General features: G+C 45.4%; 1 protein-coding gene and 2 pseudogenes across 1 annotated transcript; 2 read left to right on the forward strand and 1 right to left on the reverse strand.

Moving 5' to 3' along the window:
• Nucleotides 1-26,625, forward strand: part of LOC109737912 (ketol-acid reductoisomerase, chloroplastic-like) — a 48,202-nt pseudogene that overhangs the window by 12,106 nt on the left and 9,471 nt on the right.
• On the reverse strand, nt 12,504-17,333 carry LOC120969318 (uncharacterized). Its single transcript, XM_040396473.3, has 3 exons — nt 17,324-17,333; nt 13,111-13,417; nt 12,504-12,750 (listed from the first exon to the last, which is right to left on the reverse strand). The coding sequence occupies exons 1-3, from the start codon at nt 17,331-17,333 to the stop codon at nt 12,534-12,536; spliced, it is 534 nt and encodes a 177-aa protein (XP_040252407.1). The 3' UTR covers nt 12,504-12,533.
• On the forward strand, nt 24,749-26,271 carry LOC109737915 (putative serpin-Z12; annotated as a pseudogene).

Raw genomic sequence — 26,625 nt, forward strand, 5'->3', positions numbered from 1 at the left:
GTGGGCCCCCTGGAGCTCCATCGACCTCAACTCCAACTCCATATTTTCGTGTTCGGGGAGAAAAAAAATCAGAGAGAAAGATTCATCGTGTTTTACGATACGGAGCCGCCGCTAAGCCCTAAACTCTCTCGGGAGGGCTGATCTGGAGTCCGTTCGGGGCTCCGGAGAGGGGAATCCGTCGCCGTCGTCATCATCAACGATCCTCCATCACCAATTTCATGATGCTCACCGCCGTGCGTGAGTAATTCCATCGTAGGCTTGCTGGACGGTGATGGGTTGGATGAGATTTATCATGTAATCGAGTTAGTTTTGTTAGGGTTTGATCCCTAGTATCCACTATGTTCTGAGATTGATGTTGCTATGACTTTGCTATGCTTAATGCTTGTCACTAGGGCCCGAGTGTCATGATTTCAGATCTGAACCTATTATGTTTTCATGAATATATGTGAGTTCTTGATCCTATCTTGCAAGTCTATAGTCACCTACTATGTGTTATGATCCGGCAACCCCGAAGTGACAATAATCAATACCACTCCTGGTGATGACCGTAGTTTGAGGAGTTCATGTATTCACTATGTGTTAATGCTTTGCTCCGGTACTCTATTAAAAGGAGGCCTTAATATCTCTTAGTTTCCATTAGGACCCCGCTGCCACGGGAGGGTAGGACAAAAGATGTCATGCAAGTTCTTTTCCATAAGCACGTATGACTATATTCGAAATACATGTCTATATTACATTGATGAATTGGAGCTAGTTCTGTGTCACCCTATGTTATGATTGTTACATGATGAACCACATCCGGCATAATTATCCATCACCGATCCAATGCCTACGAGCTTTTCACATATTGTCCTCCGCTTATTTACTTTTCCGTTGCTACTGTTACAATCACTATAAAACCCAAAAATATTACTTTTGCTACTGTTACCGTTACTTCCATACTACTTTGCTACTAAATACGTTGCTGCAGATATTAAGTTATCCAGGTATGGTTGAATTGACAACTCAACTGCTAATACTTGAGAATATTCTTTGGCTCCCCTTGTGTCGAATCAATAAATTTGGGTTGAATACTCTACCCTCGAAAACTGTTGTGATCCCCTATACTTGTGGGTTATCAGGCCCAGCCCACGAGCGACCCGCCTCTCCTTTTCATCGACAGAAGAAGCGCGCATCGACCCTATCGCTATGAGCCTAGCCCGTGCGCAAGCCTGGCCCACTCATCAGCTGCTCCTACCTCGATCACGCGGCGTACAAAATAACGAGCGACCCGATCTTTACCAACGCGACGGAAAGTACATTTACCATGGCCAGCGAGGCGAATCGAGCGGGCAGGATGAATCTGAGACGCGTAGGGCGCTGGAATGGCGGGTACTCTAGCAATCTTTATATGTTCAATGGGAGTTCTCAAACCACTCAACACTAGGTCTACCAAGTCTCTCTCGGTTATCACCAAACTAAAACACCGGTTTTTTGTTTCTCTGAATCTCTTGACATAATCGGAGACCGATTCATCATGCTTCTGTTTAACCGATGTTAGATGTGACAACTTCAGTTCATTGTCGCCGCTATAAAAGTGATCATGAAATTTCTGCTCTAGCTGCGACCAAACTCGAATGGAACCATGTGGTAAAGAAGAAAACCATGAAAACGCGGTACCAGTTAATGATAAAGGAAATAAACGCACTTTTAATTCATTCAATGAGCCTGCCTCACCCAATTGTGCTAAATATTGACTAACATGCTCCCATGTGGTTTTTGTGCCTTCTCCATTAAACTTAACAAAATCTAGAATTTTATATCCTGGAGGGCACTGGATGGCATCAAAGTACTCGGGGTACGGCTTTTGGTAAATCCGATTCTGAGGTAACTCAACTCCAAAATTATCTCGAAGCATCTTAGCCATCTTCTCTCTAAGATTAGCTAGACCATCATCCATAGTGGACGATGCAGCTTGTGGCAGTGGCATAGAAGGAGTAGGCTTACTAGCTGTAGGTAGGAATTGTGGCATGTACGTCGACCCATAATTTGGTAGTGGTCGAGTGGATGTAGTTGTAGGTAGGGTTTGGTTCGGCGTTGCCACCGAACCTGTCATGCTCATAATAGGATTAATGGGTGCAGCCATAATCTGATTTGTTTGGTTAGGATAATAAGTCATCGGCATGGGAGGCGCCGATGAGATAGGTAAAGCCAGATTAGGGTTTTGCACACTAGCAGCTCCACTATCATTACCACTAGACGATTGAGATATATTCTTCTGAGCATTAGTATTTTCTACGAAAGTTTGATAGACTAGATTGTTACCATCAGCAATACGACTCTCAGTCTCAGCCCACTGCTCAGGAGGAAAGGTAGTACTCACAAAGGGTTTAACATGCTCGGCTTGAAGAGGAGGGAACTTGATTTCTTCAATCGGAGTGATGTTGCCTTGGCGATCCTTCTTGAACTTTGCAAGGAACTCATGCAAGTCCTTCTCCTCGCGCGCCTTCTTGTACTCCTCATAGACTGGGCTTGATGATGTTATCGGAGTCTACCTCAGATGGCTTGGGAAGATCGGACATGGTGGATGATGACGATTGATCTTCAGTCCCCAGCGGAGTCGCCAAAAAGTGTGTTGACACACGAACACGTCACGTGTACCCTCGACGCCGGGGGTGATGCACCGCAGCTCACGTCGAAGGAGACCCGACCGACAGCGCGATACGCAAGACAGTCGACGGGCGCTTTTGCAGACCCAAAAACCCACACCCCCTGGAGGGACCCCGTCAGGGAGTGCGGCGGCTATGGGCTTCCCTAGGTCGATTCGCTCGCCCCTAGAGCCTCGGGATTCGCAGCTCTCAAACACGAAGAACAGCAAAGAACGAGAGAGAAAACGGTGGAGAGATAAAACATAGACTGGAAAAGTAGTATATTGATTTGTTCGATTGTGTGTTCTTCAATCGGCCATCACCCCCAACATATATAAGAGGCGGCTGGACTTCCCGTACAAGTAAAGGATTCATCTGGGCTTTCCTTACAAAAAATTGCATCAATTCACATCCTAGGGTCCTAGTTCTATTCCAACTCGGATTCAGTCTAAATCTGGCCCAACTTCTGTCTTCCTCCTTGCGCGGGCCATCAAGCTTGCATATGATCTCCGATCAAGACGGCCCAAATATCAAACTTGTGCGCCTCGACAAGACGAACAACTCTCATGTTGATCACTTTTTCAAATAAGGTCATCTTGAGTACTTTTCGAGGTCATCTTTACATTCCAGTCGGACTCGGTCTTGCAGCGGACTGGATTATCCGAGTCTCGTAGTGAATTTGCAGGCTGGTACGTCTCCGTCGTATCTATAATTTTTTATTGTTCCATGCCAATACTATACAACTTTCATATACTTTTGGCAACTTTTTATACTATTTTTGGGACTAACATATTGATCCAGTGCCCAGTGCCAGTTCCTGTTTGTTGCATGTTTTATATTTCGCAGAAACCCCATATCAAACGGAGTCCAAACAGGATAAAAACAGATGGAGAATATTTTTGGAATATTTGGGAAATATGGGAAGAAGAATCAACGCGAGACGGTGCCCGAGGTGGCCACGAGGCAGGGGGCGCGCTTGCCCCCCTGGGCGCACCCCTGACCCTCGTGGGCCCCCCGTAAGGCGGTTACTGCTCTTCTTTGGCCGCAAGAAAGCTAATTTTTAGAGAAAAATCTGGGCGAAGGTTTCAATCCAATCGGAGTTACGGATCTCCGGATATATAAGAAACGGTGAAAGGGCAGAATCCCAGAACGCAGAAACAGAGAGAGACAGAGAGACAGATCCAATCTCGGAGGGGCTCTCGCCCTCCCACGCCATGGAGACCAAGGACCAGAGGGGAAACGCTCCTCCCATCTAGGGAGAAGGTCAAGGAAGAAGAAGAAGAAGGGGGACTCTCTCCCCCTCGCTTCCGGTGGCGCCGGAGTGCCACCAGGGGTCATCATCATCACCGCAATCTACATCAATACCTCCACCATCTTCACCAACATCTCCATCACCTTCTCCCATCTATCTACAGCGGTCCACTCTCCCGCAACCCGATGTACCCTCTACTTGAACATGGTGCTTTATGCTTCGTATTATTATCCAATGATGTGTTGCCATCCTATGATGTCTGAGTAGATTTTCGTTGTCGTATCGGTGATTGGTGAATTACTATGATTGATTTAATTTGCTTGTGGTTATGTTGCTGTCCTTTGGTGCCCATCATATGAGCGCGCGCGTGGATCACACCATAGGGTTAGTTGTATGTTGATAGGACAATGTATTGGAGGGCAAGAGTGACAGAAGCTTCTACCTAGCATAGAAATTGATGCATACAGGATTGAAGGGGGACCAATATATCTTAATGCTATGGTTGGGTTTTACCTTAATGGATGTTAGTAGTTGCGGATGCTTGCTAATAGTTCCAATCATAAGTGCATAGAATTCCAAGTCAGGGATGACATGCTAGCAGTGGCCTCTCCCACATAAAACTTGCTATCGGTCTAGTAAAGCAGTCAATTGCTTAGGGACAATTTCGCAACTCCTACCACCACTTTTCCACACTCGCTATACTAACTTTATTGTGTCTTTATCTTAACAGCCCCTACTTTTTACTTTCGCGCTCTTTATCTTCTTGCAAACCTATCCAACAACACCTACAAAGTACTTCTAGTTTCATACTTGTTCTAGGTAAAGCGAACGTCAAGCGTGCGTAGAGTTGTATCGGTGGTCGATAGAACTTGAGGGGATATTTGTTCTACCTTTAGCTCCTCGTTGGGTTTGACACTCTTACATATCGAAAGAGGCTACAATTGATCCCCTATAATTGTGGGTTATCAAGACCTTTTTCTGGCGCCGTTGCCAGGGAGTTATAACGTGGGGTGAATATTCTCGTGTGTGCTTGTTTGCTTTATCACTAAGTAATTTTTATTTGATGTTCTTAGTTATCCTTTATCTTTAGTTATGGATATGGAACACGAAATACCAAAAAAATTAGGTGTACTTGCTACTCATGGAGATGGGGAACCTCCTAAAACCCTCGATGCTCGTTATGTGACAGATATTATGTACTACTTTGATAATCCTGAGAAAACCCCATTCAATCTGGTAATGGGAGACACGCTGGATCAACGTGAATACTTTAGGGATTATCGCTTGACTCAAAAAGGGAAACTATTATGGGATCAAATTTATATGTTGAAGTGGTATGCTCGGCAAGTATGCTTGAGTTATGATTATACTTGTTGCTCTAGGATGAAGGCTCCACACCTTCCCTTTTTATGCAAATTTAATGATAATAAAACCTTGGCTTCTTATGCTAATGGTATATATGATTACTATGATGTGGAACAAATAGAAGAATTTGTTGCTTTTATGTGTGCTTATGAAATTGAATATTTGTTCAAAGAGTGTGAAAATCTTTATGATGCTGTTTATAGACTTGAAAATTTAGCTATCCTTAAATATTGCTATAAGAATTATGAATTCAATTCCGATATTGATGAATTTATTGAAAAAGTCTCCGCTGTCCAAGAAGAGACTAATATTTTGCAGGAGTCTATGGAAGAAGAAATTAATGACATTGTGAGCTCATTGGATGAAAAAGATGAGGAGGAGAGCGAAGAACAAAAGGAGGAAGAGCGGATTGATCACCCGTGCCCACCTTCTAATGAGAGTAACTCTTTAACTCATACATTGTTTAATTTCCCTTCGTGCTTACCGAAGGATGAATGCTATGATGATTGTTATGATCCCATTAATTCTCTTGAAATATCCCTTTTTAATGATGCTTGCTATGCTTGTGGCCAAGATGCCAATATGAATTATGCTTATGGAGATGAACTTGCTATAGTTCCTTATGTTAAACATGGATTGTTGCTATTGCACCCACGCATGATAGTCCTATTATCTTTTTGAATTCTCCCGACTACACTATATCGGAGAAGTTTGCCTTTATTAAGGATTATATTGATGGGTTGCCTTTTACCGTTGCACATGATGATTTTGATGAATATAATATGCATGTGCTTGCTGCTCCAACTTGCAATTATTATGAGAGAGGAACTACATCTCCGCCTCTTCATGTTTCCAACACGAAAAAATTGCAAGAAACTGTTTATACTATGCATTAGCCTTTACTATATGTGCATGAATTGTTCTTTTATGACATGCCGATGCATAGGAAGAGAGTTAGACTTCGTCATTACATTATATATGTTACTTTGTGCTCACTACTAAATTACAAATCATTTTTAATTAAAATTGGCTTTGATATACCTTGGGATCCGGGTGGATCCATTACTTGAGCACTATATGCCTAGCTTAATGGCTTTAAAGAAAGCGCTGCCAGGGAGACAACCCGGAAGTTTTAGAGAGTCATTTATTTCTGTTGAGTGCTTTCATAAAGTTTAAAAACAATAAAATAAAGAGGGGAACCCAAAACTTTTTCAAAAAGGAAAGTGAAAGTGAGAGAGACAAGCATTGTTGAAGTGGGGGAGCTCCTTGAACTTTGTTCATGCTCGCGGAAACTTTGTGAATCTTGATTACATAAACTTTTCAACAAAAATAATTATCCCCTTGTACAATTCCATTGTATTATAAAAATAATGTGCCAAGGTTTGCTTTAGGATGTTTACAATGCTTGTTGGTTTGTACGGTGCAGGACAGAAACTTTGGCTGTAGTGCGCGATTTTACATTTTTTACTGGAACGTCAAATGGTTCTGAAACTTTTTGCACTGTCTTTCTATACAAATTGTTTAGTTTTCCTAATTTTGGTAGATTTTTTAAAGTACCAGAGGTATGGTGAATGTTCAGATTATTACAGACTGTTCTGTTTTAGACAGATTCTGTTTTTGATGCATAGTTTGCTTGTTTGATGAAACTATCAAATTCTATCAGTGGATTAAGCCATGGAAAATTTATATTACAGTAGCTACAATGCAAAAACAAAATATGAATTGGTTTGCAACAGTACTTAGAGTAGCGATTTGCTTTATTATACTAACGGATCTTACCGAGTTTTCTGTTGAGTTTTGTGTGGATGAAGTGTTCGAAGATCGAGGATGTCTCGATATGAGGATAATGAGGAGAGGCAAGAGCTCAAGCTTGGGGATGCCCAAGGCACCCCAAGTAAATATTCAAGGAAACTCAAGCGTCTAAGCTTGGGGATGCCCCGGAAGGCATCCCATCTTTCTTCAACATGTATCGGTATGTTTTCGGATTCGTTACGTTCATGCGATATGTGCAAATCTTGGAGCGTCTTTTGCATTTAGTTTTCACTTTTATTTTATGCACCATGCTGGTATGAGATAGTCCATGGTTGATTTATAGAATGCTCTTTGCACTTCACTTATATCTTTTGAGTATGGCTTTATAGAATGCTTCATGTGTTTCACTTATATCATTTGAAGTTTGGATTGCCTGTTTCTCTTCACATAGAAAACCGCCATTTGTAGAATGCTCTTTTGCTTCACTTATATTTGTTAGAGCGTGGGCATATCTTTTGTAGAAAGAATTAAACTCTCTTGCTTCACTTATATCTATTTAGAGAGATGACAGGAATTCACATGGTTAGTCATAAAATCCTACATAAAACTTGTAGATCACTGAATATGATGTGTTTGATTCCTTGCAATAGTTTTGCGATATAAAGATGGTGATATTAGAGTCATGCTAGTGGGTAGTTGTGGATTGTAGAAATACTTGTGTTGAAGTTTGTGATTCCCGTAGCATGCACGTATGGTGAACCGTTATGTAACGAAGTTGGAGCATGAGGTATTTATTGATTGCCTTCCTTATGAGTGGCGGTCGGGGACGAGCGATGGTCTTTTCCTACCAATCTATCCCCCTAGGGGCATGCGTAGTAGTACTTTGCTTCGAGGGCTAATAAACTTTTGCAATAAGTATATGAGTTCTTTATGACTAATGTGAGTCCATGGATTATACGCACTCTCACCCATCCATCATTGCTAGCCTCTTCGGTACCGTGCATTGCCCTTTCTCACCTCGAGAGTTGGTGCAAACTTCGCCGGTGCATCCAAACCATGTGATACGATACGCTCTATCACACATAAGCCTCATTATATCTTCCTTAAAACAGCCACCATACCTACCTATCATCGCATTTTCATAGCCATTCCAAGATATATTGCCATGCAACTTCCATCATCATCATATACATGACTTGAGCATTTATTGTCATATTGCTTTGCATGATCGTAAGATAGCTAGCATGCTGTTTTCATGGCTTGTCCATTTTTTGATGTCATTGCTACGCTAGATCATTGCACATCCCGGTACACCGCCGGAGGCATTCATATAGAGTCATATCTTTGCTCTAGTATCGAGTTGTAAGTAAATAAAAGTGTGATGATCATCATTATTAGAGCATTGCCCCAAGAAAAAAAAAAGAGGCCAAAGAAGCCTAAATAAAAAAAGGGGGCCAAAGAAGCCCGCCAAAAAAAAGAGGGGCAATGTTACTATCCTTTTACCACACTTGTGCTTCAAAGTAGCACCATGTTCTTCATATAGAGAGTCTCTTGAGTTATCACTTTTATATACTAGTGGGAATTTTTATTATAGAACTTGGCTTGTATATTCCGATGATGGGCTTCCACAAATGCCCGAGGTCTTCATGAGCAAGCAAGTTGGATGTACACCCACTTAGTTTCCAGTTTGAGCTTTCATACACTTATAGCTCTAGTGCATCCGTTGCATGGCAATCCCTACTCCTCACATTAATATCAATTGATGGGCATCTCCATAGCCCGTTGATTAGCCGCGTCGATGTGAGACTTTCTCCTTTTTTGTCTTCTCCACACAACCTCCACCATCATATTCTATTCCACCCATAGTGCTATATCCATGGCTTGCGCTCATGTATTGCGTGAGGGTTGAAAAGGCTGAAGCGCGTTAAAAAGTATGAACCAATTGCTCGGCTTGTCACCGGGGGTGTGCATGATTTGAATGCTTTGTGTGGTGAAGATGGAGCGTAGTCAGACTATATGATTTTGTAGGGATAACTTTCTTTGGCCATGTTATTTTGAAAAGACATGATTGCTTTATTAGTATGCTTGAAGTATTATTGTCTTAATGTCAAATGATAGACTATTGCTTTGAATCACTCGTGTTTTAATATTCATGCCATGATTAGATACATGATCAAGATCATGCTAGGTAGCATTCCACATCAAAAATTATCTTTTTTATCATTTACCTACTCGAGGACGAGCAGGAATTAAGCTTGGGGATGCTGATACGTCTCCGTCGTATCTATAATTTTTGATTGTTCCATGCCAATATTATACAACTTTCATATACTTTTGGCAACTTTTTATACTATTTTTGGGACTAACATATTGATCCAGTGCCCAGTGCCAGTTCCTGTTTGTTGCATGTTTTATGTTTCGCAGAAACCCCATATCAAACGGAGTCCAAACGGGATAAAAACGGACGGAGAATATTTTTGAAATATTTGGGAAATATGGGAAGAAGAATCAACGCGGGACGATGCCCGAGGTGGCCACGAGGCAGGGGGCGTGCCTGCCCCCCTGGGCGCGCCCCTGACCCTCGTGGGCCCCCCATAAAGCGGTTACTGCTCTTCTTTGGCCGCAAGAAAGCTAATTTTCGGAGAAAATCTAGGCGAAGGTTTCAATCCAATCAGAGTTACAGATCTCGGATATATAAGAAACGGTGAAAGGGCAGAATCCCAAAACGCAGAAACAGAGAGAGACAGAGAGACGGATCCAATCTCGGAGGGGCTCTCGCCCCTCCCACGCCATGGAGACCAAGGACCAGAGGGGAAACGCTCCTCCCATCTACGGAGAAGGTCAAGGAAGAAGAAGAAGAAGGGGGGCTCTCTCCCCCTCGCTTCCGGTGGCGCCGGAGTGCCACCGGGGGCCATCATCATCACCGCAATCTACATCAATACCTCCACCATCTTCACCAACATATCCATCACCTTCCCCCATCTATCTACAGCGGTCCACTCTCCCACAACCCGTTGTATCCTCTACTTGAACATGGTGCTTTATGCTTCATATTATTATCCAATGATGTGTTGCCATCCTATGATGTCTGAGTAGATTTTCGTTGTCCTATCGGTGATTGGTGAATTACTATGATTGATTTAATTTGCTTGTGGTTATGTTGCTGTCCTTTGGTGCCCATCATATGAGCGCGCGCGTGGATCACACCATAGGGTTAGTTGTATGTTGATAGCACTATAGGAATCAGCTACTTTGTCGTCTGCCACGGCAGACGGCAAAGGCAAGGATGGCGGACGGCAAAGGCCTTTGCCGTCTGCCGCGGACGGCAAAAGGCTCCGGCAAAGTAGGGATCGGTAAAGAGCTTCTTTGCCGTCTGCTTTTTGAAACGGACGGCAAAGGGGCCTTTGCTATCAGCGGCTGACGACAAAGAAAGCCGAAGGCAATAAATGCGTTGTTAGTCCGTTAGGCGGCTAACGGCAGCCTTTGCCGTCCGCCGCTGACGGCAAAGAGCATCCGGCCTTTCCGTCCGCCGAATGACATCGGCTGGACATCACTGCGGACAAACCTTTGCCGTCTGCTGTTGTAGACAAATGTTCAGCAATTCATATTCATATGTATAGCCATGCATATATCACAAGTATCTAACACAGACCACAGGAAAAAAAGAACATCATAAGATCATCCATAAAAACATATATATCATACAACCTGTAGCACAAAGTAAGACGAGATCACACAAGTGTCGACAAATAAGGTCACAAAGGTTGGCCTCCATATAACACAAAACTTAGGTGAGCATCATGGGATCTAGCAGCAACAACACCTAACCTACTAGATGGACACTGCAGTCCAGACCCAACTCCACAAGCACACTACATACTTATTTGCGACCGCGACGGTGATGCAACCACCACAACCAAAATTAAAAAGGCAAGCGAGGTGGGTGGTCCAGGTTGTTGTCTCCACGCCGCCTGTGTTTGCCATCTCTAAATGCCAACATGTCCAGGTTGTGGTCATCAGCCTTCTTCATGCCATCAGCATGATCACCATTGCCTTCCGCACCCGTCATCATCAGTCTGATTTGCTGCTGCTGCTCGTCCTCCTACTCCATCTGCATGGACAAGAGCAAGTTAGTTGAATGGCATGCACGATAAAACTGCAAGGCATATATATTCATCTACATTAATTGTACTACAATACAGATTTTGCATGGATGGGTTTGACTTCAACAGAGACTGAAGGAAGAGCATTTTCCCCTCCCAATCCAAAACCTGCTGTACAAGTACAGCTCTAAGAGAAGGAACCGTGGTACAACAAGAGGCGCTCCAAATCAAACTAAATCTCAGTTTCTTTATTTACCTAAGAAACAGCACAACCATAACTTCTGCCAAGCAAGCAGTTATCATACTATCAGCTAAAGAAAAGCAAAGGAAGATCACGTGTCACTTTCATGGAAAACATCAGAAGTAGATGATAGGCAAAAGTAGATGATCATCGAATTCCCTCACACTCAACAGTGAATAATGCTACTACAATTGATAGCAAGGACTAATTATTCCCACCACCTGGATGCAGCGTCCTTCATTTTGCAAACAAAAAAAGAGCACATTATCCAACTCCTTCACATACATAAATGAATAGCAGCAACCAAATTCGACGGTACTACCAAAATCAAATTACTAATATAATAGCTGGACGCCCATCATCAAAATTGGTAACATGGTCCAAGAAGTTCAGTAGCTAGTATTAATTAATATAATATAGTTGATTAAGAGGAGCAAGCACGGATTGGGTTTGAAGCAGTCAACTTACATCTAGTGCTGCTTGAGGATGGTCTCCTACAAGGGTCCAGACCTCATCTTCTCGTCCATCTTGAGGATGGTCTCCTACAAGGGTCCTACGAGTAGCCTTTTTTCATGAAAGGAGTACAAGTAGCATTGCTTTGATTCTAATTGTAATTCCTAGTTGATTATCAAAATTCTGTATGAGCAAATATCCATTGCCAAATACTCCTACATGACAGATCTAGCACATGACCAAAAGAAGTGCTCCATAGCCACAACCGGACTAACCAAAATGCAACTAAATATGACCAATAACTACCAATTCATGGATGATCTGAACCTGTACCCGCCGATGCTCGCCATCAACTCCGCCATCAGCGCCGAGACGCCGCCGTTGAGAATCTTGAAGGGCCGCGACCATCCCGACAACGCCGACGTCGCTGTGCCCGCAGCAACAGCAGCTCGACGCCGCCGGGGCCTCCTCTAAACAAGACTGGAATAAAAAGCATGTATCTGCATGTAGAGACATTTGAAGTTCGTTTCATCAGTAGGAGGAGTGCAAGTGGCAGCCCGCTTCGTCCCACAAAACTCATCCATTAGTTCAAAATTTGCTCAACATTTGCCTAAAAGTAACACTACATTTGTACTACTATGTTACTGTCCACTAGCCCGCCACACTTGCATTGCATCCTTAATCTGAAGCGATTGATGAGCTAGCTAATGAATGTCGGTTTGCTTGTACCACATAACTAGTCAGTTTTGTGCTGCCTTTTGATCCCTAACCTGTGACGCGAAGGCTTTCTGGAGCTGCTGCCGAAGCAGTGCTCTGAACTGGCGGGCTGCAGCAAGGGTCTCATCCAGCTTGGCCTTCTTAGCCATGAGGTAGGCCTTCCAGGCTTCCGCAGCCCCGATCCCGGCGTCGTCCGAGTGCAACCCGCTGCTCTGCAGCTCCTGCAGGGCTGCCTCCACGCTGAACTTAACCTGCAAAGCAGCACACCATGACCATCAGAATCAAGCATCAATTCATCAGCTTATCCCCTAATCTAGTCTACTCATCGCACAGAAACTGAGACAACATCCCACATTACAGAATTACGCGACTCTCCAACTCATATACAACCAGAGAGGCAGTTAATTGAGCAAAGTCGGGGCTAACACTTGAGTTGGGCTGCGGCGTCATGACGGAGTCTCCACCACCCGCGGCGGCCTCGCAGAGCTCTACGGTGGCCAAGGCGACGGGGAGTCGTCGCTTTTGGGACCACCAGGTGGAGGCGGAGGTGGACAGGGACCGGGAGGAGGACGGTGACGAGGAACTAGGCCAGGAGGCTACTCGTGGGGTTGAGAAGTGGCTGCGGCCGTGGTGGATGGAGGCTGTGGAGACGACGGCCGGAACTCCTCCATCTCCATCCTCTTGGACTCGTAGAAGCGGCCCCACTCCTCCGCCTTCCGCTGCGCGTCCTCAATCTCGCCGTTGGTCGAGCTGATGTCGCGGGCGACGGCAAGGCGGCGCGCGTGGGTGGCGTCGATGTCAGCGAGGGCGTGGGAGGCGAGGTCTGCGGCGCGGCGCTCGAGGAGGAGGCGGTGCCGCTCGAGGCGGCGGGCGGCGGCGGCCTTGGCGGCAAGGAGGCGGGACTCTCCTAGGCGAGGAGAGAAACCGGTCGGTGGAGATGGTGACCGGGGAGAGGTGACCTCGGGGAGGAGAGCTGGGCGGTGGGGAACGGCGGGGATCGCCGAAATCTGGCGGCGGCGTGGGGTGGAGAAAGGGGATCGAGGAAGACGAGAGAGATGGGATCCAACGTGGGTGTGTGTGCACGTGGGTTGGGCGTGTGTGCATCGTGGGTGGGGCCCAGGGCTGTGTGGGTCGTGGGTGGGTGTGTGCCGGGGGCGGCCGTTAGATACGTTACGTTATTTTCTTTGTCGTCTGCTTTCGGGCTCTTTGCCGTCTGCTAGCAGAAGGCAAAGAAAGTGGCCGTTAGGTCGTTCTTGTTAATGGGCCACCCATCCTCTTTGCCGTCTGCTGGCAAAGATTTTATGCTGTCAGCTAGCTGACGGCAAAGAGCACGCTGACCGCAAACACCCTCTTTGCCATCTGCTCTTTCTTTGCCGTCAGCTTTCTGTAAGCTGATAGCAAAGACCTTCTTTGCCGTCAGCTAGCAGACGACAAAGAACTGGCTGACGGCAAAGTTCCTGATTCCAGTAGTTGACAGAAGTTTCTACCTAGCATAGAAATTGATGCATACGGGATTGAAGGGGGACCAATATATCTTAATGCTATGGTTGGGTTTTACCTTAATGAACGTTAGTAGTTGCGGATGCTTGCTAATAGTTCCAATCATAAGTGCATAGAATTCCAAGTCAGGGATGACATGCTAGCAGTGGCCTCTCCCACATAAAACTTGCTATCGGTCTAGTAAAATAGTCAATTTCTTAGGGACAATTTCGCAACTCCTACCATCACTTTTCCACACTCGCTATACTAACTTTATTGTGTCTTTATCTTAACAGCCCCTACTTTTTACTTTCGCGCTCTTTATCTTCTTGCAAACTTATCCAACAACACCTACAAAGTACTTCTGGTTTCATACTTGTTCTAGGTAAAGAGAACGTCAAGCGTGCGTAGAGTTGTATCGGTGGTCGATAGAACTTGAGGGAATATTTGTTCTACCTTTAGCTCCTCGTTGGGTTCGACACTCTTACTTATCGAAAGAGGCTACAATTGATCCCCTATACTTGTGGGTTATCATAGGCCATATACTATCTCTGATGATGATGACTCCAAAACCAAAGTTTACTGTTTTGTCGATACGCACAACTTCCGTATTGAATACTTCTCCATCTGAGGTCATCTTGACAAACTTTCAGGCACATGTTCATTTTCACTCGGATTCGAGCTCATGCACTCGGATATTAGAGTCTTTCACTCGGATCGTCCGACTGGGCTTTTTCACTTGGAAGACAATCTTTCACTCGGATGACTATATTTTCACTCGGAAGACAATCTTTCACTCGGATGACTATATTTTCACTCGGAAGGCAATATCTTACTCGATCGGCAAGTTTTCATTCCGACGGTAATCTTTTCACTCGGAATATTTTCACCTGGAGGACAATTTCACTCGGATTACTATATTTTCACTCGGATAATAATAAGTCCACTCGGACGGCAAATTTTCACTCGATCGGTAAGTTTTCACTCGGATGGTAAGCTTTTCACTTGGATTTTCCGACTGAAAACATAGCCTTATCTTAATTTGTCTCTCCGGGTCTCATACGACCTTGGATTGAGACGAATTATATATGAAAATCGATCGGCTCGACGAGACGAAACTTTCCCGTGTTGAAGGTTTTTCGATTCAAGTCTTTTTGAGGGCCGAATGGCTCACGCATAGCATCAGACACTCATCAACATGTGTCTCGTGTCGAGCGTAATATTTTGGTCTCTGGTAGGGCTGGACTGTATTGACTGTACCTTTTGCATACGAATTCGGATTGAAATGATTTATATATCAAAATCGATTGCCTCGACGAGACGAAGACAATTCCTTTAAAGTGCTCCTTCATCCGAGGTCGCCTTGAAGGCGTGATCGGCCGAAAACCACTCGGAACATTGAATTCTGCCACTCGGAGTACAATTTCGATCCCTAAGATGGGTTCGGATGATGATAACCTAAACATCAAAGTTGTTCCACTCGGCGATGTGAAACTCTCCATGCTGAAAACCCTTTCACTCGAAGCCATCTCATTTTCTTTTATGCCATGCCAAAATCTGATGTCAACAGAAGGCACCCATCGGCAGCGACGGCGTAGTCACCACCGAGGCCTCGCTCATTTGCTAGCCATTCAAATTTCATGGCGGCCTAGGCGTGGTGTACGCAGTCCAGGCACAGATCAAGGAGGCGGCTCTGGGCTGCGTGGTTTGAATGGGCCGGCAGCGTCCACATGCTCCAGGGGGAAGGAAGTCGCGTCAAGCCTCTCTACCGCTTTCAATCACGAGCGGCTCGAGGTCTTGATGGCCCCAATTACCAGGTAGATTTTACAATTTTTGATAACACAGTTTGCAGAGCTCCTGTTCTATAGACGTTATTCAATTTTTTTGTGTGGAAACAATACATTTGTTCTGCACTATATTAGCAATATTCATTTCTGAAGCTCGAGTTCTTTCTAGGATGCAAAACTGTTGCATCTATAAATTCCTTTGCTTGGCAAAACCCTTGATTAAAGGGTGACAGTTTCCATCAAATTTCAGCAGGGATTGCATGAAACATATTGACTTAGGTGAGCTCGCATGCACGCACGGGCTTCAGCACGGGTGCGGCGTGCAGCCACGCCTTCTGCCAGCTAGTGTTTATAATAATCTCAAACACGGTTATGCATAATTCTGTTGAGAAGATTGGGCGTCCCATATCATGCAAGCTGCCCTGTGCTAGTGGCTACAAGTACTTATGAAAGTCTGCTACAAATAAATGGTTTCCTAATGGTGATGTGGCTTCATGTTGGAATCTAGGTCAATACAATCACAAATCCTGATGCTTCCAAGTCCTACTTATGCGTGGGTTTTGGTGGTAATGCAAAAGCAATTCTTGTCAAGTGCAAAACTTATGTACATTGCGAGTACATATGATCATGCGAATCTAACAATGAGTGATCCCTACTCCACACTCGACTCAGGCTCGCATGATTTCTTCTTTGTGAATTATGATAATGGACCATCAGTTTTCTCATGCATAAATAGGAACACCACTGGATACCACGTGGCGCGACAACAATGTGGTTGGATGCTTTTATGTAATTCAATACTGCCATAGAGAGCACATGAGCATTCATGTACGTTTTGAGAATCCCCTCCATCAATGAATTTGATCATACAAATTCGACTTCATAGCGTAGCTTCTTTAGATAGCCAAATTTTGAGAAAGTCTTTGCATTCGTTGTCTCAAGTCGGAAGGTTACTAAATAAATAAACGCTGGTAGCAACTAGAATCTTTGAAACGTATACAATCACCTATGGACCAAGAATCATTTGATGATCTTTTGGTAAAAGCCATCCATCAAGAAATATTCCCTAACATTTTGCAGTGAAGACCCTAGCATTTCGCAGTGAGCACCTTAAGGTTTTGGTTTTGATGCAAAGAAGGACAAAATTTAGACAAGTCGGGAGAAAATTTGCGCAAAATTTTGGCAGCATATGGGGAAGAAATGTTGGGAATGAATTCGCAAATTCACTAGATAAAGATTCCAAATCAAGCAACAACAAAAATCAAACACTTGCGGCAAGCAAGTTGGTTGTTCCTGTTCAGCACAATTCCGAAAAACAAGAATCTATCTAGCCAAGCTGATGAACGACCGAACAACTACGTCATCCCATCTCCATCTCCATCTCTTCTGTTCTTCAGCAAGGAAGCAACATCTTCTCGAGTCTGGCTGAATTCATCAACAAACACTAGTGCTGAATACAAAACAGCAGCAACCCAATTGCGACCACATCCAGCAGGCCCACAAGCTCCATCCATCTGCCTTCTTGCCCTCCGCAAGATCAAACTTACCCGTCCTCATTATCTAGTCAGTGTTGGAAATATGAGCAATTTAGCAAATAATTTTGCTAATGGAAATACTAGATAAAGCATGACTAACATAGCAAATATAAAGCAAATCATGCAATCTGACAGAGAGAAGGTAAACAGCGTCTGCATATATGAACTTGAGCTAAACACATCTAGAACAGACACTAGATGAAGTTGCTTATACGACATAGAACCTAACATATGTAGGGCAGAAACTAGAGCCAAGAACTGTAGCAGGACTCCTAACAGAAAGAACAAGAACATGTACGGGACAGCAGCAGCAGAAGCACTGGACTTGGGGTCGACATCCTCTCCAGCCATGTCGTCGATGAGGTTGTCGACGTCGGGGAAGAAGTCGTCGTCGGGGAAGTAGTCGTCGGCGTCCGTGATGAAGAAGTCAGTAGTCGCGTGGAGCGCTCCCCAAAAACCTTATCACCCTTCTCCCGTACAGGACTCAGAGTGGTGCGGTTTCGGAGGCCTACTGTCCCGACTCGCGGTGCACGCCGCAAGCCGGGATGAGGAAGACTGCAACAGCTCAGAGAATGGAACCGGTGGCGAGAGGAAGAAGAAGTTCTGGTGCGTCTCTCTGAGAGGAGCGACCTCCCTTTTATAGGCGCAAGAGAAGGAGGCGAGAGGCTGCGCCGGGAGCTGAAGGGAACGAGGAAGATGAAACGAACAGGCAGCAGCCGAAGGGTGCAGCGTTCGTATTCAATATCCACTACAGCAAAAACTTTCCAGCTCCCGAGTGACCTTTCGTATACCCGTAGTGCGTGGCAAAAATTTAGACATCGGCTCGGCTCATTCCCGCAACCCGCAGCGCATCGTGACGAGGCGTGGCGAGGCGGGCGGCGGAGGAGGAGCGCGCGTGGATGTCCCTCTTGTTCTCATGCTCATACATGTGGGGAAAGAACACCCTCTAAACTAGCAATCTGGGACTAAACTTTAGTATTGTCCCTTGCCTTGCACGGATGGGCTAAGTGGGCCTCTAGGATTTATTAGGAATTTCTGAAATTGTTATTGGGCTGGCCCATAAATAGATAAAATTCCAGCAATCCCCCACCAGATCCTAGAGGCACATAGAATTTGCCTTTAGTTCCAAAACACTGTTTTATATACCGGTGCTGAAGTGGAGACTGTTAAGTTGAACTTCCACCTAGAACTCTATGCTACACTAGTAAGCAACTTGAACAGTGGACTGGGCCTTGAACTGCAAGTTTTCTGCGAATCTAGCTTCACATAAAGCCTTGACCGATACGTGGCTACCGTGGGTCTTCCCCGCGGGTGGAGCTTATGCGTCATACTCCGAGACCTTTCATGAGTTTACTAGAGAGAACCCTACTCTCATAGATTGTGACGTTTAACAATCAGACTCATATAGGTGTGTTCTTCAAAAGATGTTCTACAGGACAACATCTCTGCTTAAATGAGCCACTTAGAACACATTAAGATATACATCAACCTGCCATGCAGTTTTAGGGGAGTATTGCATCTTCATGGAGTGGTATTGTTAATAGTAAGGATACTCCCCTCTCAGTTGATCAATAGCTTGTCTTCCACATCTAATTCACGGGTCTCCAATCACAAAGAATAGGTTACCACTGTGAACAACTCATATTGTGGGTCTCATACCCGTCTCCCTCGATGCATTGTCTATCACATTACGTGATAGACCCTTAGTAAAAGGATCTGCCAGATTTTTAGACGTTTGGATATAATCCAATGCAATAACTCCGGAGTTTCTCATTTTTTCTGACAGACTTTAACCTTCTCTGAACGTGTCTTGACGACTTCATGTTATCCTTTGAGCTGCTCACTTTCGTGATCACAGTTTGATTGCCGCAGTTCATAAGAATACCCTGTACAGGTTTCTCAACAACCGGCAAGTCATTCAAGAGCCGACGAAGTCAATCTGCTTCGACTGTAGCTATATCTAGTGCTGTGAGTTCTGCTTCCATTGTTGACCTTATTAAGATGGTCTGCTTGCAAGACTTCCAAGAAACAGCGCCACCTCCATGAGTGAATACATAACCGCTCGTGGCCTTTATCTCATCAGCATCTGAGATCCAGTTTGAGTCACTATACCCTTCAAGCACCTTTGGGTGCCCGGTGTAGTGAATTCTATAATTCGCAGTGCCTTTCAAATAACGCAAAACTCTCTCTAGAGCTTTCCAATGCACATCTCCTGGTTTTGAGACAAACCGACTCAGTTTGCTAACAGCAAAAAAGATGTCAGGTCTTGTAGCACTGGCTAAGTACATAAGCGAGCCAATAATCTGAGAATACTTTAATTGGTCTCTAGCAATTCTTCGATTCTTTCGAAGCAACACACTAGCATCATATGGTGTTGGAGAGGGCTTGCAGTCACTGTAGCCAAAGCGACTCAAGATCTTTTCCACATAGTGAGATTGAAGCAATGTGATCCCACCATCATCGTCTCAACAACTTGATGTTCAGAATGACATCAGCCACTCCTAAATCTTTCATCTCAACACAACGAGATAGAAAATCCTTGACCTCCTTAATAACATTCAGATTTGTTCGGAAAATCAGTATGTCGTCAACATACAAGCAAAGGATAACTCCCTCGCCCCCACCATGGCGATAGTACACACATTTGTCAGCTTCGTTTACAACAAAGCCTGCAGTTGTTAAAGTTCTTTCAAACTTCTCATGCCACTGTTTGGGTGCTTGCTTAAGTCCATACAAAGACTTCAGCAAGTTGCACACTTTTCTTTCCTGACCATCTAGTACAAACCCATCTGGTTGTTCCATATAAATTTCCTCGTCCAACTCTCCATTTAGGAAAGCAGTCTTAACATCCATTTGATGAACGAGAAGACCATGCGAGGCAGCTAGTGAAAGTAGAACTCGTATAGTGGTCAGTCGAGCCACAGGTGAGTAGGTATCAAAGAAGTCTTCACCTTCCTTTTGGGTATAACCCTTGGCCACGAGCCGTGCCTTGTACTATTCGATAGTACCATCAGGCCTAAGCTTCTTCTTGAATACCCATTTGCACCCTATAGGTTTGCACCCATAAGGACGCTCAGTTATCTCCCAAGTTTCATTTGCCAAGATGGAATCCATCTCACTACGGACTGCTTCCTTCCAGTAGTCAGCATCTTCAGATGCATAGGCCTCTGAAATAGAACTGGGAGTGTCATCTATGAGATACGCAAGAAAATCATCACCAAAGGACTTTGCAGTCCTCTGTCTCTTGCTCCTAGTAGGAACTTCATTGTTCTCCTCCACAGGCTTTTCAAAGTGTTCCATCGAAATGGCAGGTTCAGTAATTGTAACTGGTTCCTGATTCGATGAACTAGGTATCTCCTGATTAGATGAGGTAGCCATATCCTTCATGGAAAAGATATCTTCAAAGAAAGTCGCATCATTCGACTCCATGATCGTACCGACATGCATGTCAGGTACCTCAGATTTTACAACCAAGAATCTATAACTAATGCTATGAAAAGCATATCCCAGGAAAACACAATCCATGGTTTTTTGTCCAAGCTTCCGCTTCTTTGGAATTGGCACATTGAATTTCGCCAAACAACCCCATGTTCGTAGATAAGAGAGTTTTAATCTTTTCTTCTCCCATTCCTCGAATGGAGTTATTTCTTTATTATTTGTGGGAACTCGGTTTAGGACATGACATGCAGTCAATATCGCCTCCCCCCACCATGCCTTGGAGAGACCCGATGTGTCTAACATGGCGTTAACCAAATCAGTTAGAGTACGGTTCTTTCTTTCGGCTACCCCATTTGACTGAGGTGAATAGGGAGGCGTCCTCTCATGGATTATACCATGTTCCGCACAAAAAGCATCAAATTCATTGGAAAAATACTCTCCACCACGGTCGGACCTAAGCCTCTTGATTTTCCGATCAATTTGGTTTTCCACTTCAGGTTTATAGATCTTGAAAAAATTCAAAGCCTCATCCTTAGATTTCAGAAGATACACACGGCAGTATCTAGTGGAGTCATCAATTAACGTCATGAAATATTTCTTTCCACCTTTTGTCAAAACACCATTCATTTCACATAGATCTGAATGTATGAGTTCTAGTGGTGCAAGATTTCTCGTTTCCGCAGTCACATGAGACTTATGAGGTTGCTTAGCTTGCACACACACTTGACACTTGGATCCCTTGACAGTGGTGAAACTAGGGATTAAGTTCAACTTCGCTAGTCGCGACATGCAACCAAAGTTAACATGACAAAGACGTGAATGCCACACATTTGATTCACTATTGTTGCAAATATGATTAACAACTTTATTGCAAACGTCTGATAAGGATAAACGAAACAAGCCTCCTGACTCATAGCCTTTACCAACAAAGGTTCCATACTTGGATATTATAAATTTATTCGACTCAAAGACAAGCTTGTAGCCATCTCTACACAGAAGAGATCCGCTAACCAGATTTTTATTGACGGAGGGGACATAATGCACGTTCTTCAGCCACACGATCTTCCCCGAAGTAAACTTCAGATCGACCATGCCAACACCATGAACAGAAGCACTTGAACCGTTGCCCATCAGCATGGTTGAAGTCCCTGCGGTCTGATAAGACGAAAACGTGGAAATATCACCGCATACATGCAAATTAGCACCCGTGTCAATCAGCCAATCAGGAGAATGGCATACTGAAAGAATAGTGGGAAATATACCATACCCAGCATCCTTCATGTCAGTGTCTCCAATGACAACATTAGCGGTCTTGCCGCCTTTCCCAGGATGACGCTTGTCATAGCGATTAGGGCAACTAGGAGCCCAATGATCAGGATCTCCACACACATGACAAGCACCTTTCTTCTTGTCATTCTTCTTCTTGAAGTTCGTGTGTTGCACAGCCTTGTTCTTCCCATCAAACTTTTCTTTACCATCAAACTTGCCCTTGTTCTTGAACTTGTGGGGCTGGAAGTTCTTCTTCTGTACCAGATTGGCACTAGATCCTCCCTCAATACCTCGAGCACGTGTGTCCTTTGCTCTCGCCTTTTCTTCCACATCAAGAGTGTCAATGAGATCCAGAATGGAAAGCTCTTGCCTCTTATGCTTCAGTAAAGTAGAAAAGTTCCTCCATGAAGGAGGAAGCTTATTGATGATACCTCCGGCAACAAACTTGTCCGGTAGCATACAACTGAAGTGCTCAAGTTCTCTAGCAAATGACTGTATCTCATAAGCTTGCTCAACCATGGAGCGCTCTTCAGTCATCCTATAATCATAGAATTGCTCCATGATGTACAGCCCAGTGCCAGCATCCGAGACCCCAAACTTGGCCTCGAGTGCATCCCACATATCTTTTCCATTATCAATTGACGCATAAGCATCAACTATGTTCTCACCAAGAACACTCAAGAGAGCAGCCTTAAACAGAGTATCCATTTTCTGAAAAGCTTGTGCCTGTTGAGCATCAAGCTCCCCTTCAGGTTTGCCAAGAGTGGCGTCATAGCAACTCATGGTTTGAAACCATAAGACTGTTCTCACGCGCCACCTCTTATAGTGGATACCCTCAAACATAGGAGGTCTCATGGAAGCAGCAAAACCACTTGGGGTAAATTGCCTATAATAAGGTTTTTGGATTGTTGGAAATATGAGCAATTTACCAAATAATTTTGCTAACGGAAATACTAGATAAAGCATGACTAACATAGCAAATATAAAGCAAGTCATGCAATCTGACAGAGAGAAGGTAAACAGCGTCTGCATATATGAATTTGAGCTAAACACATCTAGAACAGACACTAGATGAAGTTGCTTATACGACATAGAATCTAACATATGTAGGGCAGAAACTAGAGCCAAGAACTGTAGACAGAAAGAACCGCGGCGCGGCGCGGCGGAGGAGGAGCGCGCGTGGATGTCCCTCTTGTTCTCATGCTCATACATGTGGGGAAAGAACCTCCCTTATAAAGAGGTCCAACTCCCTCTAAACTAGTAATGTGGGACTAAACTTTAGTAGTGCCCTTTGCCTTGCACGGATGGGCTAAGTGGGCCTCTAGGATTTATTAGGAATTTCTAAAATTGTTATTGGGCTGGCCCATAAATAGATAAAATTCCAGCAGTCAGGCCCCGTCCTGGTTATGAAACGGGAGATTGGGAATGAGCTAGTCCAGATTTCCAAAAGATGCAATAGTGTAAAGAATCAATACCAGTAGAGGACCAAAGCAACAGGTTGATTGGTTTTTCTATTTGGGCCAGTCGGCTAACAAAACATTTTGTCAATCGATTTACATGCTTCCTACTGCATCGTTCCTACATACTAGCTGCTCACTTCATCACACTGTTGTAGCAAAGTATGTGTGCTGGACATTGATATTCATGCATAGAGCCCGAGTGAGGAGCATCGTCCCAACCCAACTCGCGAAAGGCCCCCACGTTGTCATGCGGGCGACTTGGGCGGCACAACCGCCGTCGCCATTCTAGCCTTCCTCTACACCCTCTCCCACTCGACGCCGTTGGCCGAGGCTGCCGGGGCAAAGCCCATCGCGGTGGTCGGCGGTGGCGGGAGCTCTCCAACTCGCACGTCTACTCCCATAGTCATCTCTCAATTGGATCTCGCCGCTCGTGTGTGCCTTGCAAAGTCGCCACCGTCCTGGCTGGGCCTCCTTCCCGCAGCTCTTCCCCGATCTAAGCGGAGTTCGGCCACAACATCCAGCCGCGTGGACATGGTCCCTGCCGCCGGCATGGTTTAGATCTGGACCGGCACGACATTGATGGCTGTGTCCTTCGGCTGCCGCCGACGCACAACGGTGTGGTGGAGCTCGGAGGCTTGCAAGCTTGAAAGCACCCCGATGAAGATAATCAAACAATGACCATGATTCAAATTAAATTATGGATTTCCCTATACATTATGTAAAGTAGTATTTTTTTCCTTTCTAAATAATGAATTCATAAACCTTAAAATCTCAAAACTAGTACATAATCGGGCATCATTCTGCTTGGTCACAACGGCTTCCGAGGGCATCATTCCGATGCTCTTTTTCTTTTACTAGTGCAAGGTACCAATTAACAAGTGACCGGATTCAAGTGGTCTGTTCCAATTTACATTTAGAGCCAACCCTAAACATTTACGTATAAACAAAGACCATTTGTGAATTTCATAAATCAAGTAAAATGAAGTACATGTAAACTTAAATAATATTTAAATTTATTAATGCATAGCTTAATATAGTGCATAGATTGGTGTTGCAGAAATTTAGCTCCGTCCCCATTGTCAATTATGCAGGTGCAAAGCAGAACTCAATCATGGAATTTAGGTGGCTAATATAGGCACTATTTACTTATAAAAACTTTTTAGAATTTTTTTTTTGAGAAACTTCTTAGAATGTTGCATGCATTTACGCGGGCCATTTAATTTAAAATACAGCCCAACTCCAAGTCCCGGTTGTCCAGTAGCCCATTCGTCAATTGTCCCGCTAACCCTAACCCGCACGGACAAGCCGCCGCCGCCGCCGGCTCTTGTCCTCCTCCCCCATCGTCTTCAACATCTGATCGATCGATGGACACCAGCAGGATGCTGTCTGAATCGCACCGCGACGGCGCGAACCCACGGCGAAGTGCAGCCATTCCCATTTCGCGCTTCGGGAAGGCCGTCCTCCTCTGCTCGGCCCTGTTCGCCGCATGGCACCTCTGCTCGGCCCTGTTCGCCGCGGCGCCTCCTGGTCCTGGAGCCGACCATGCGGAAGGCAGCCACGCGTCGTGCCTGCCTCTCGCCAGGGAGGTCGGCGTTCGTGCGGCAGCCGGCACGGGGAGCAACTTGGTCTTCTCGCCGCTGTCCATCCACGCGGCGCTCGCCATGGTGGCCGCCGGCGCGCGGGGCGACACGCGTAGGGAGCTCCTGCGGTTCCTCGGGGCAGCGTCGCTCCACGAGCTGCACCACGCGCCGGCGAACGAGCTCGTTGGCAGGCTCAACGGCCTAGCGCAGACGTCCTTCGCCTGCGGCGTGTGGGTCGACCGGAGGCTGACGCTCAGGCCGGAGTTCACGGCCACCGGCGCGTCGCGGTACGCCGCCACTGCGGAATCCGTGGACTTCGTGTCGGGGGCCGAGCAGGCGAGGCTGCGCGTGAACGCCTACGTGGCGGACGCGACGAAACAACTCATACGCGACATCCTCCCTCCCGGCTCCGTCGACTCGTCCACGGCGGTCGTGCTCGCCAACGCGCTCTACTTCAAAGGAGCGTGGTCTCACCCGTTCGACCTCTTCACCGCGCCGTTCCACGTCCCAGGCGGCACCACCGTGGGCGCGCCGTCCATGACGACAGGCCGGTCACAGTACATCGCGCTCTACCCGGGCTTCAGGGCCCTCAAGCTTCCCTACAAGAACGACGTGTCGCGTCAAGCTGATGCATTCTACATGCTTATTCTTCTCCCGGACAGCGGCACTCTCAGTCTCGCCGATCTCTACAACAAGGCACACGCCGGTGGAGGAGGTTCCAGTCGGGCGGTTCATGGTGCCCAAGTTTAAGTTCACGTTCGAGTTCGAGGCGTCGTCCGACATGCAAAAGCTTGGTGTCACCAGGGCTTTCAAAGGCGGTGACTTCTCAGGCATGGTGAGCGGCGGGGATGGGCTCTCCATCACCGGGGTGTATCATAAGGCCACCATCGAGGTGGACGAGCAAGGCACCACGGCCGCTGCTGCCACGGTCGTCGTACTCATGGAAGGTAGTGCGCTTGAGGAAAGGGAACCACCGCATTTGGTGGACTTTGTGGCGGATCGGCCCTTCTTATTTGCCGTGGTTGAGGAGGGGACAGGAGCCGTATTGTTCCTTGGTCATGTGGTCAATCCTCTCGCGGGCTAACTGAATATACATAATGATTCTGTAATACATGTATAAACCTTTGATTGTGCAATGGATAATTGAACATGTGGAACCAAGTGGTGTGGTTTTAGTTCAAATTTGAACCGAGCGGAAGGAGTAGTAGTTAAATGGTTTGTTTGGTTCAGCCTTGTGAACCGGATTCATGTCCAGGAACTCAGAAACCCAACCAAAGAAGCAAATCATGTGCAGTTCAGAAAACTACTAATTATGCCCTGGCATTGATCTTAAGCAAGCAATCAACAAGCCTTTTTTTGGGAGTGCAACACTCGCTATATATGATGTAGCAATACATTGCTGGGACTCTCTGTCTCTATACACATTTTCCTTCCTGAACATGTATAGGCAAACCACCTACTGTTTTCTCAACTTACTGGTGTGTTCAGTAGAAGGATCACCTCCGTTTGCCAAGTACTCCGGCATTAATCTGGGACATGATTTTCTTCAAAGGATTAGTTTACAGAT

Source organism: Aegilops tauschii, chromosome 7 (assembly GCF_002575655.3).
Source record: "Aegilops tauschii subsp. strangulata cultivar AL8/78 chromosome 7, Aet v6.0, whole genome shotgun sequence".
Classification (NCBI taxonomy): domain Eukaryota; kingdom Viridiplantae; phylum Streptophyta; class Magnoliopsida; order Poales; family Poaceae; genus Aegilops; species Aegilops tauschii.